This window comes from Sarcophilus harrisii, chromosome 1 (assembly GCF_902635505.1).
Source record: "Sarcophilus harrisii chromosome 1, mSarHar1.11, whole genome shotgun sequence".
NCBI classification, from domain to species: Eukaryota; Metazoa; Chordata; class Mammalia; order Dasyuromorphia; family Dasyuridae; genus Sarcophilus; species Sarcophilus harrisii.
In genome coordinates, this window is record NC_045426.1 from 709,247,997 (window position 1) to 709,260,609 (window position 12,613).

General features: G+C 54.6%; 1 protein-coding gene across 1 annotated transcript in view; it reads right to left on the reverse strand.

Moving 5' to 3' along the window:
* Nucleotides 1–12,613, reverse strand: part of RSPH14 (radial spoke head 14 homolog) — a 112,628-nt gene that overhangs the window by 81,125 nt on the left and 18,890 nt on the right. The window contains exon 4 of the mRNA XM_031948957.1: nucleotides 8,271–8,389. Coding sequence (XP_031804817.1) covers nucleotides 8,271–8,389 — 119 coding nt within the window. The remainder of the gene's footprint in view (nucleotides 1–8,270; nucleotides 8,390–12,613) is intronic.

Here is a 12,613-nt window from a genome sequence, read left to right on the forward strand (position 1 = left end):
GCTCACTCTGACTGCAGCCTCCTTCCCGCCTGTGCCTCCGAGGCTGCCCCCATGGCGTGGCCTCCATCCTCCGCTCCTCGAGGAGTCTGCCTCTTCTTTCAAGGTCATTGCACAAGAATTCTTCCCACGTCCCCTGGCTCCCCAGCCCTCACTAGGAGGTCAGCTTTGGCTTCCACGCCCTCCTTGTGCCCATCTACCTAATTAGACTGTCAGCTCCTGGAGGGCAGTGATGGCACATCTTTCACCTCTGTCGCTCATCACTGAGCCCAGGATCCAAATGCAAGAGCAACTTCTGTGCACTTAGTCTGGCCTTCGGACCACAGAGCCAGCCCCTCTTGTTCCAGTACGGTGCAGCCTGACAGAAAACCCAAAGAACCGGGGGCTGGCTCCAGACCAGGCTGAGGCCATGGGAAGTGAAAGCCACGCTCCCTCCAGGCTCCCTCACCCTGTTCCTGGAGGGCCTCAGATATGTCCCTGTCCTGGGGAATTTCCTCTCCATCACCCCATCCCACCCCAGCTCCTTGTCTGCTAGGATCCGTGTCAGGAGGGTCTCACCGCCCTGGAAACTGCCAGAGATGGAACCGTACAATGGAACAGATGCCGGGTGTGGACTAGATAGTCACCAGCTCTCTCCTTTGTTATCAACTTCCAGACCGGTTCCCTCATAGGCTACGGGAGCTGGAAGGCCCCCAGCACTGAATCCCCCTAGCTAAGTCTCCCCCATAGTGCTCCCAAGTTCCTTGTTTCCTCTTGATTTCTCAGTAATTATTAGATCTGTTATTCTTTTATCTCTTTCTGGAGTACAAGTGTGAGAATTGGGCTGTTCAGCTCTCAGGAGTTCCGCCATCTTGCCTAAGAGTAATCAGTAAGCATCATGTTCGCCTCCTCCCTCCTCCCAGGACCAATCAGTGGCCAGACACCAACTGCCCATCTCCCTTATCGTCCATCCTTTTGACCCTTACAAAGTGTCTTTCTGCAGCTACAGGACATAGCTACAAAACGCCAGTTCTTTGGGTGCTTTGCCACTCTCACACAGCTCTTTGTCTCTCCTCACTGGGGCATCACTCAGTCTCCTTATCTGGAGAGTCACAGACCACTAAGGTTAAAAGGGACTTTACATCCCTTTTATATCATCAAAATCTCTGTGTGCAAATTGGGCACCTGAGGCCAGCTCAGGGAAGCAGCTTTGCCATGGGCACACACTGGAATAAAGCAGGGAGCCGGGCTTCCTAGTCTAAGGCCAAGCACTCCAGGGGGAGGCTCGGGGCCGCTGCCTCATTCCTAATTCTCTTGAGTCACTAAGACCCTTTCTAGAGCCTGACGTTGCAATCTCTCACACCTGCTTCGGCGTTAAAGCAACGGGCCTTGGGAGAGATTGACCAAAGTGAGTCTCCCAGCAACCTCCAAGGGACAGAAAAGGTATCCTAGTCACATTTTGCAGATGAGGACACTGGGGCCCAAAGGGTCAATTTCCCATATAAACCATAAGGCATTCCAGAGATGATCTGTTAGAACGTGGAGGCCCCACAGTCATGTGACCGAACTAAAGTGAATTGGCCGGTCAGCTTCGGTCCCATAAGTCACTGGTAGAAGAATACGGACTCTGACCCAAGCCGGAGAGAGTTCCTTCAGTAAGCGGCCTTCCCAAGTACAGAAACGCTCACCTCAGATCTGGGACTCAAACCCGGGGCATCTGAAGGGGACAAAGAGATGGAGAGAGGAAAAGAGAGGCTCTAAGTGACCAGGAAGTATCATGATGAGCCCCGCCAGCAGGATCAATGAGAGACAGAGATACTTTCAAGGAGGCCACTTGTGGGGAAACTGCCTCATAAATCCCCCTGGGGTAGATAAGTGCAAGTATCAGTAGCCCCACTTCCCAAAAGATGGAACTAAAGCTCCAGACTAGTCTAGTGGTTTGCCTCAGATCCCATATCGAGTAAGTGGGAAATCCAGGGGTCAAAGCTCTAGCTTTCAATCAAACGTGAACTGAAATCAAAGCAAGTTCAAGATTAATGTTCTTACAAATTAAAACCCTTCGTCCCCATCATCATCCTCATCATCACCATCGCCATCATGGTCATTATCAGCAATAGCAGTAGTGTCGGTATCATAATTATTACCATCATCATCATCATCATCATCATTCTACTGCTTGCTTGGGAGTTTTCCTAGTCTTTAAAATTATGCTTTTTGTCCAAAATATCTGTATTCTTTTTATCTAAAAATTATTCCCTAGCACAGGAACGAGTGCCACCTCCATTTTTTCAACAATTATCGAGCCATCTTTTTTCTCTTCCCTTATTGGCTGCCCATTGGGAGTGAAATGAAACGGGGAGCGTCTGGGCTGGCCTTGCCTCCCTTACTGGATATCCATCAATAACCAGCATGGTTTTACTCCAAAGCTTTCCCTCTTTCCAAAGACTCCATCTGGTTTTGGAAACCTCCGTTTCCTCTATTCTGGTAGAATACATGTTTTCTTCTTCCTCCCAGTTTTAAAGTTAAGAACCATCAAAAAAGATTAATAATCAAGTCAACAGAATAAAGAGGAAAATCTCATATAAATCCATCGCATTTAACAGGGCAGAGCCAAAACAATTAACAGATAACAAAAAAGAGGCGGTTCTCTGCCTTTTCCACTGAAAACTGCTCGCTGTACGGCGCTTGCTTTCTTATCTGGCTATTTAGCTGGACTTCTAAGTGATACATGTCCAATAGTACGTAGTGGGCTCACTCTCATCACCCGCTGACACTGTTCCCTGAGGTTTGGGAGGTGATCCTGGGTCCCATAAGTCACTGGTGGAAGAATATGGACTCTGGAAGACCCTCCCCAAGCTGGAGAGATTTCCTTCAGGAAGCAGCCTTGCTAAGTACAGAGAAGCTCACCTCCCGGGGAGGGCCGCCAGGCAATGACTGTTCCCACTCCTGCAGCCTAGAACGGTCAAGGGGACAAAGGCAATGATCCCCGCTTCTATCACCCACTTCAAGGGACTGGTTCTCCACACCACCACAAATTGGGGGTCACCCTCCCTTGCTCATCCTCACTGCCACACCGACCAATCCAAGCCCCCAAACAGCCACTCTGGCCTCCCTGACACAGCCCCCCGCTCAGCAGTGTCCAGTGGCTTGGGGCCGCCACAAAGCTCTCCAACAGGGGCTCTTTCTCCTTTGCCAGGGCTTCTCCCAATATGGAGCTCCCATCTCTCACCTCTTAGTCTCTGCCCTGGTGGTCCTTAGGCCTGAAATGCCCTCTCTCCTTACTTTAACTCTTAAAAATCTGTTGTCTTACAAGCACCACTTTCTGCAAGAAGCCTTGCCCAACTGCCCACCCCACCCCTGTCCCTGCTGGGGTCCCACCTCCTTTCAGTCACTTTGTAGACAGTACCAGGTAATTCTGGGTATCCGCCTTGTCTCCCCATCAGAACTTAAGCCTGCTGAGGGCAAAGGCTGGTTCTCTTGGGTCTCTGATCTCCAGCACTTTGCACAGTGCCTGGCACACAGTAGGGCTTCTGCTGCCAGCGGCCGCCCAAAAGGCACCTGCTCAATGTGGTCATGCCATGGGCAGTCAGCTCTGACCGGGACCAGCTCCCCTTTTCTCTCTGCCCCTCACCTGGGATATCAGCTTCATTTATCTAGCCCTCGTTTCTTTCTGGAGCTCCCCTTGAAGTGAACAGTTAACCAATGGCCATCTCCAACTGGACAGCACAGACACATCCCAGCTCAACATGTCAGAACAAAGCCTGTTCCCATCCCCAGGATGCGTCCCTCTTCTGCCGAGGGCACCGACCTCCACTCGGTGACCAGCATTCTCCCACCAAGCCCCTCCTCCATTCCTTATCCCCTGTCCCCCAGTCCCTCATCCCCATCCCCCTCAACCTCCCCAAGTTTCAGCCTAACTCCACTTGGCCCTTTGGCTGTTCCCTCCACCTTGAATCATTTCCTCTCCCACTCCTTGCCCTCCTAGCTCTTCCTAAGACCAGGCTCCTCCTGGTGATGCAGCCTCCCTGGCCACCCAGCTTCCCTGGCTGCCCTTCGCAGCACTGGCTGCCTCATCACTCGCTCTTTGGGGCACAGGGTGAAGTGGAGGGGGGAGAGGGAGCCTCACTACTGCTTCCAATCCCCCCCCCAGCCCTCAGGAACCAAACTCCAGCCTCTCCCCTCGGTTCCTTTTACCATCTCCTCCTGGCTCTGTGAAAGCCACCCACCCCACACCACGCCCCCTCCAACAGACTGTCCTGTCTTTTGGGATCCCCCCATCTCTAGTAGCTCATTTCCTTCTGCCTAAAATAGGCCCCTGCTGCCCCCAGCCTCCAAAAGCCTCCTCTCAGTCCTCTCCTCCTGGTAGCTCACCTCTGCACCTGGCCTCAGGAAGCCCAACTGCACTCGGGACCTCCTCTTTGTCCCCTCTTCTCTTCTGAACCACCTCCTGGCCTGGGTGTCTCACCAGCACTGCTCCCTCCACTCTCAGCCTGTTGTCTTTCCTCTATGTTTTGGGGTCCCCCCTTTCCTGGCTCTCCTCCTCCCCCCACACCCGACCATTCCTTCTCTGCCTTCTTTACTGGCTGCTCCCCCAGGAACGCCCTTCCCATGGGGACCCCAGGGCTCTCTTCTGGGCCCTCTTGGCCTTCTCCACAGGGTGATCTCTTCAGCCCCAGGGATTCCATTGCCATCTCTAGGCTGGGGACCCCCAAAGTGCTTGCTGACTTCCCGCCCCACATTTCCATCTCTGACACATCTCCAAGTGAATGTCTCAGAGGCATCTTAAACTCAATGTCCTCCTCTGAATCCTCCTCCCTCCTGCTGAGGGCTGGCTCTCTAGGGTCCTCCAGGGCTCCTCCCTGCCTTTTCCCCCAGGGATCCAAGCTGCCGGGGAAGGGTGAATGATCTCCCCTTAGACACCTGCCCCTCCCCCCAGGTCAGGCTGCTCCTGGACGCTCTCTCCCCTCAGATTGTGAGCTCCCCAGGGCCGGGATGGCTTTTTGCTTCCCTTGCTCTTCCTAGTCCTTAGTACAAGGCCTGGCGTATATCAGTCATTTAACTAAGTGCTTATCACCTGATTGACCCCTGACCCAAATCAAATCTGGTGGCCCCCTGTAACTCGCCTCTGGCCCCAGCCCACCTTTCCAGTACTTACAAGGTGCTAGTTCAGTGGAATTGATAAGACAATGGTGATCTAGTTTAGCACAGTGACTAATAGTTCTCTAGTTCAGTAGGATTGATTTAATCTTACAACAAATAATGGTTTCCTAGTGATAGAATGATTGGCTTATACTCAGTGTGAAGCATATACAGCAGCGATAAACTCAGCCAGAGTCAGAGCCAGAGACTCGGAAAGGCCCAGAAACTCAGAAGAGCCCAGAGAGAGACTCGGAAGGGCCCAGACACAGACTTGGAAGGGACCAGACACACATTCATTCCGTCGTCCACCTTTGTGGAGGCTGGAGCACAAGCTCTCAGACTCAGAGAGATTCACTCCATCTTCATCAGCCTCGGGGTGGCTGGCCTGGCTTCCTGCTCCCCCCACTGAGACCAAGGCCCATCTGAAGAGCCTATAGAACTGGCCCGGGCCCCAGGCAAGGAGACAAGATTGTGAAGGAAATTTGGACTTTAACCCCTGGCTACTCTTGTGGTGATTAATCTGCCAAAAGGAAGGCTGCTCCCAAGACCTCCAGAAAGCCAAATAAGAACATTACAGGTCAGCAAAGCCCTGGGTGAGAGCCCAAGGGTCCTCTCCAGCAGGTCCCGAGGCCGGCCTCTGTCCCGAATGGGCTGGAAAGTGTTCCTGAGCCGTGCCCTCTGCCCCTGCCAGGCTGGGCCGGCCCTCTGCAGAGGAGGCTCAAAGAGAAGAATTCAGGGGCAGCAAGGCCAGGAGGAGCCTCCCCAGAGGTGGCGCTGCCTCAGCCCTGCACTGGCCAGACTGCCCCGCTCTGCCAAGACAGACCTGGGAAAAGGCCCAGGAGCAGGCAGGTGCTCCCTACCCCACATTAACCCAGGATTCAAAGTACCAGCTGGGTTCCAGACCCTGGAGAACAGATCCAAGGTCCCAAAAGACATAGCTCCTGTCCTCTTTGAGCAAGCGGCCCCTGACCAGGCTACCAGCAGGCAGAGGAACCGAGCTGGGCAGTGTGGGCAGTAGGAGCCCTCCGGCTGAAGCAATTGCAGAGGAGCAAGCGAGCACTTCCCCAAAACAGAGTCTCGCTCTCACCACTGGAGCCCCTTGCCATGCACCTGGCACCCAGGCCCAGAGTGAGCCCCCCAGACCCACAGTGAGCACCAGACACAGAGTGAGCCACTCAGGCCCAGAGTGAGCTGACCAGGACCAGAGTGAGCCACCCAGGCCCAGAGTGAGCACCAGACACAGAGGGAGCTGCCCAGGCCCAGAGTGAGCCGCCCAGGACCACCTAGAGTGAGCACCAGACACAGAGTGAGCCATCCAGGCCTAGAGTGAGCCACCCAGGCCCACCCAGAGTGAGCCATTCAGGCCTAGAGTGAGCACCAGACACAGAGTGAGCCATCCAGGCCTAGAGTGAGCCACCCAGGCCCACCCAGAGTGAGCCATTCAGGCCTAGAGCACCAGACACAGAGTGAGCTGCCCAGGCCCAGAGTGAGCCGACCAGGACCAGAGTGAGCCGCCCAGACCCAGAGTGAGCCGCTCCTTCACCAGAGGGGCCATGGATCCCCACTTCTATTGCAAACATGGCCCTCCAAAGCTGGCTCCTCGGCTCCAGGCCCCCCACTCTTGCCTGGCTGCCCTGCACGCTACTCTGGTCCAAGAAAGCTGCTTCCTATTCCATCTCCCACCTCCTGGGCTTTGCAGTGTCCCCTGCCTGGGAGATTCCCCTCCTGCCTCTCACACCTTCCAGCTGGGAATTTAACAATAAAACATGCCTCCTGGACCAGCAGAAATCCAAACCACCCTTGGGCCCGACTCAGCTCCCAAAAGAATGGTTCCGCTGCCGCCCGTAGGACGGCCCCGCCAGAGCAGCAGACTGGCAGAGGAGGCGGACCTCAGGACGGCCAGCCTCTGACGGGGTTCCGGACCCTCCCTGTTACAAAGTGGCGTCCACTTGTACTTCTGGCTTGCAGCCTCTTTGTGCACATGTGGGTATTGTCATTCTTCAAGCACTGATCAGAGACAGTATCCTGGGTGAAGTACAAGAAGTCTGGCAAGATTGGGAAGGGCTCTGGCTGCCAAACAGAGCATCCCGAAATGATGCCGGAGGCAATGGGGAGCCACAGCAGTTACTGAGGGGGTGGGGGACAGCCTGACATAGTCAGATCTGCCTTTTGAGAACGTCACTTTAGGGACTGAGCGGAGGATGGGCTGAAGCGGGCACCCACTTGCTACGGCGGCAGTCTGGTTGTGAGGGAATGAGGGCCTGAAGCAGGAAGGGGGCAGTGTCGGGAGGGGGCCACAGGCCTTGCTCCAGCTGGGACAACAGGGAGTGAGGAAGTGGGACATCAGCAGAAGGCTAGGACCCCGCGCGGGAACAAGGAAATTCAGCCTTCAGCCTTCACCCTAAAGGCTTGGGCGGCGAACAGGAAGCCCATTTTGCTGTGACCTGACAAGAGTTCCTTTGTGAGTGTGGAGCCCGTGTCACGACTGCCCAGGTGACCCTGGATGGGGCCTTTCCCTTCCTGAATGTCCTCCTTCACAGACCTGAGAAAGCCCCCAAACGCCTCCCCCTCCCCCACTGCCGGGGCCGACTCTCCTCTGGCTCCACAAGCAGACTCCTTCATGCCTCCTTCCATCCTCTACCTCAGCCTCTTGTTCACAGTCGGTACGAAAAAACCAAAGCCGGGACTGGCCCCCACCTCTCCTCTCCCAGAGAAAGTCTCCATTCGATCCCCCACTTGTCCACCCTCCGGCCTCTCCCCCCGTGTAGGCCGGACCCTCTGGGCTGCCTCCTGGAGGGCACCCGTCCTCGCCAGCGCCCGGGCAGCTCTAGGCCTGAGGGAGCGACCTCCCTGAAGCGGGTCCCAGGGCAGACGCAGCATCCCAAGGAACAGACATTTCTTCGCTGTCTCCTGCATGCCAGGCCCTGCCCACGGGGGCTCCCAAAGGGAAGGATACAGCCCCAGTGGGGTCAGACAACATACAAAGGAGAGGGTCCTCCCTGGAACGCCAGCAAGGCCATGGGAGGCTTCCTGGAGGAGGCCCCGCTGGAGAAAGAGAGGGCCGAGCAGGAAGGAGCAGCACTGACCACCCCTCCCCCCCCACCCAGTGCCAGAAAGGCGAGAGTCTCCCAGGCCGCCGAGCAGCGGAGTCCTACCTTGGGGCACCTGGGCCACGCTCCGGTAGGCCATGTGCATGTGCATGCGGCACATGAAGACCGGGTCGTCCAGGATCACTGAAAGCGCGAGGATGACTTGGTGCTTTAAAAAGCCTTCCCTGGAGAAAGAGGGGAGCCGGCTTCAGGATACCGCTAACGAGGGGCACAAAGCTACAGGTCCCCCCCCCCCCCGCCAACGCTTTCAAATAACTCCCGGGGTACAACGGAGGGAGGGGCTTAACACAGGAAGGGGAAGGAGAGTGAGAGCAAGAGCAAGGGGGGAGGGAAAGGAAGAAAGAGAGAGAGTGGGAGGGAGAAAGAGAAGTGAGAGGAGAAAGGGGAAAGCAAAAGGGGAGGGGAAAGAGTGAGGGGAGAGAGTGAGAGGAAGGGGAGAAAGAAAGAGGGGGAGGGAGAGGGGAGGAGGAATGGGAAAGGAAGAGAAGGGAAGGGGAAAGGGAAAGGGAAGGGATTAAAGAGAAGTGGAAAGTGAGGCGAGGGAGCAATCTGCTGAAGACGGGGAAAAGCTGTCATTTGTAAAAGGCCTTTGCCTTTTCTGCTGCCCCCTTTCCTTGGGCCATCTTGCCCATCTCCATGACTATTTTCCCCCCGGAGCTCAGGGGATAACCCGGCAGTACCCCCTTTCTGACTGTCCCCATCCCCCCAGAGGGTCTGGCAGAGTGCATCTCAGCCCATGGGTTGCCTCCCCACTTCCCTCTAACATCCTTCCGACTGCAGGGTGCTCTTGGTCCCACCTGCCCCCCCCCATCCTTTCCCAGCCTGCAGAAGCAGCTGGGGGAGAGGGAGGATGGGGGAGGTTGGGGGACAGGATCCTTGGGCTTCCTTGTCCTGTGCCCAGGTCACAGGTGAGACCGACTGAGGGCCTGGGTCCTGAGAACATGGGAGGTGGGAGGGAAAACTCAAGGTTCCCTGGGCTAGGACCCCATCTCACCCCCGGTTCCAAATCTAAAGTCAAATACCCAGCTCCCAGATGCCAACGTCAAGGTCCGGCCAGCCCAGGAGTTTGCAGGCTAAGCGCCCTCTGGTCACTAGAAGGGAGACTGCAGCCTGCTCCAGAGAATGGCATGAGAGCCCCACCAGGTGGGCACCTCAGCCTGGCACTGCCCAGCTGGCTCACAGGCCTGCACGCTCTAAGGGCCACAAGGAGCCACGTGGTTCCAGTCCTTCTCCAACAAGCCCTGGCCACCCTCCCTGCTCCTGCCTGGCCTTTCCCCAGAACTGGAGAGTCTACATCCGGAAGGTTCCAGGTGAAAAGCTTCCTAGGTGATAGGGGCTTCCCTGCCGACAAGCCCGGAGTCTGGGAACCAATCGGATCCACCCAAGCAGGAGCCCACACTTCCCTACGAGACCAGGGTGAAGACGGACCACGATGACCAGAGAGCCGGACAGGAGGCGAGCTCTCTCAGAAGCCTCCCCAGGCCTGCAACGGCCTGGAATCCTGTGGCCCAGACTCTGGCAGGAGCTTCAGAGTATTCTTTCCTGGACCTGCACTGGCCCCTGTACTGGCCCACTCAGAAGGGGTCAGTCCCGGCCCACTGGGGGCGACTTGGGACTCCTTCCTTTGTTGTCCTCCGATGTCCCTTAAGAGTGTCCGCAGCCATACCACGTCAAGGGGTGAAATCAAGCAGAGACTAATGCATTAAATTTTCCCATGAAGCCCCTTTAAATCTCCAGAGCACAGCCCAAGAGGAAGTCCCAATCAAATTTATTTTTTTTAATGACCTGGAGGAAAAGCAGAGTGAATATAATTCAATAGACAACAACTGAGCGCCTCATTCAAGGCACTGTGGGAAGCATTAAGCTCTCCTAAGCAGCAAAATCCTTCATAGGAAGCCCCCTTTGGAGAGGGCGTTCTCCCTCTGGCCTGGCCCGCCTTGGTCTTTCCCCCAGATACCTCCCCTGGCTCAGGTCCTCCGCAAGGAACCGAGGAACTAAGGGGAAAACTAGGGGGCAGCTCCTGAAGGAACTGACATTCTCATGTTGGTGTATAAACATATAAGAAGCAAATATAAAGTCATGTCCAATCGATGGCTGGAGGCAGGGGGGTGGGGGCGGGAAGGAATCCAGAAAGGCTGCATGGAGAAGGTGGGGCTTTGGCTGGCAGGGGCCGGACACACGGAGGAGTTTGTGGAACAGCAAAATGGCTGAAAAGATCCTGAAGGAGAGCAGCACGTCCACGGAGGGAGGCCGGAGCTCTGCTGACCAGGAAAGCCTAGGGGGTCCTAGGGACAACTGGAGCTGCCACTCACTGGCTCAGGTCAATATGTCGGGGGACAAAGTCATTTATTGCATGCGTTGGGCTAATCACCGTGCCAAGGAATGGAGATACAAAGAGGCAGAGGGAGGAGGAACCAATATGGAGTCTGACCTCTGACCCTTTCTATCACTCTCTTTTACTCTGTTTCCTTGTCTGCAAATTGGAAGTCATCATAGCATCTACCTTACGGGAGGGAAGGAAGGGCGGAGAGGAAGGAAGGTGGGGGGGAAGGGGAAGCAAAGAAAGAAGCAGGGAAGGAAGAAGGGAGGAGAAAGGGGTGGAAGAAGGGAGGAGAGGAAGGAAGGAATGAAAGGAGGGAGAGATGGAGGAGAATGGAAGGAAGGAGAAAGAGGAAAGAAGGGAGGAGAGAATGAAGGTAAAGAGGAAAGAAAGAAAGAAAGAAAAAAAGGAAGGAAGGAAGAAAGGAAGGAGGGAGAAAGGGAGGAAAAAGGGAGAGAGCACAGAAAGAAGGGAGGAAAGGAAAGAAGGAAGGAAGGAAAGAAGGGAGTGAGGGAGAGAAGGAGGAAGACAGAGGAGGAGGAAAGAAGGGAGGAGGAAAGGAAGAAGGGAAGAGACAGGGAAGAAAGGAGGAGAAAGGGAGAAGGAAGAAAGTAATGAAGGGAAAGATGGAGGAAAGAAAGAAAGAAGGAGGAAAAGAAGGAAGTGAGGGGAGGAAGGAAAATGGTAGGAGGAATGGAAGAAGGAAGGAATGAAGGGAAGGAGGGAAGAGAGGAAGGTGCAAGAGAGAAGAAAGAGGAAAGAAGGGAGAAGAGAATGAAAGTAAAGAATAAAGAAGGGAGGAGAGAGGAAGGAAGGAAAAGTATCGGGATAGAGAGAAGAAAGAAGAAAAGTAGAAATGAAGGAAGAGAGGGAAGGAAGGGGAAAGAGGACTAGAGGAAGGGAGGGAGGGAAGGGAAAGAAAGAAAGAGGAAGGAAGCATTAATTAAGCACCTATTGTGTGTGCCAAGCATCACAACGAGTGCTTTATTTTGTCCCTTTTTATCCTTAATTCAAATGAGGTGCTATTTGTAAAGTGCTTTGTAAACCTTAGAGAGCTAATTGCTAACTATTATTATCAATACATTTCAAAAAACAAACATAAAAGGTTCCTGCCCTGAGAGAACCTCTCTATCATGGGGGAGGGGAGGAGAGAACAGCATGTCAAAGCCTGAGGGGGATTAAGATTCTCAATTGAAAGAGTGGAGGAAGAAGAGCCATGGGAGGTTTGAAGGGAGATGAAAGAGCTCCGTTGGAAAATGGGATCTAGAAGTAGAGTGAGATTGCCGAGCAGCAGAGAGGGCCCGTTGAAGGTTTCTCCTTGCAGGTTCCACAGGCTTATCCAAATCGCCCGGTCCCTAAGGCAGCCTGTTTCTAATTCATTGTCCAAATTCCAACTTGTGACCACCATCCTTGCACTCAAATAGCTAAAGTAACTCCTTAATTTCTCTTTCCCCTTATTTCCACTCTTTTACCACATCTCGTCCTTTCTCCTCCCCCCATAACCTCTCCGATGTCCCCTTATCTTTACTTCCTGAGGGCAGCCCTCATCGCTCCTCACCTGGCCTTCCAGTGGGTCCCCCTGCCTTAGTCTCCCCGGCCTATCCCATTCTCCACTTAGCTACCCATTGCGCAACAATATTTACAGCAGCCCTTCTTGTGGTGACAAACTCTTGAAAACCAAGGGACATAGACAAGTCAGAGCATTTGAATGAGACAGATACTATTGTGCTGTAAGAAATAATGGGGGGACAGCTGGTGGGCGTCCAGATGAGGCTCGTGAGCACACAAACACCCACCCTTCTATCTGTCCCCCCCATCACCAAGCCAAATGTGAGAATCCTCGAACTCTCTACAAGCAGCGACTTTGGCCGTTCCGCAGAGGAGGCGAGGGGGGGCTCGATCGGAGAGACCGCTCGGGTCTTGCGGGGCGCGTGCCCTTCTACGCAGGCTCTACAGGACAATGATGGCTGAGACGACAAACAGGCTGCTCTGCTCTGACCCTGGTCTCACCATACACGTAACCTTCGAGTCAGTTCCCATCTAGTAAAAGCCACTTCCTCAACACCTG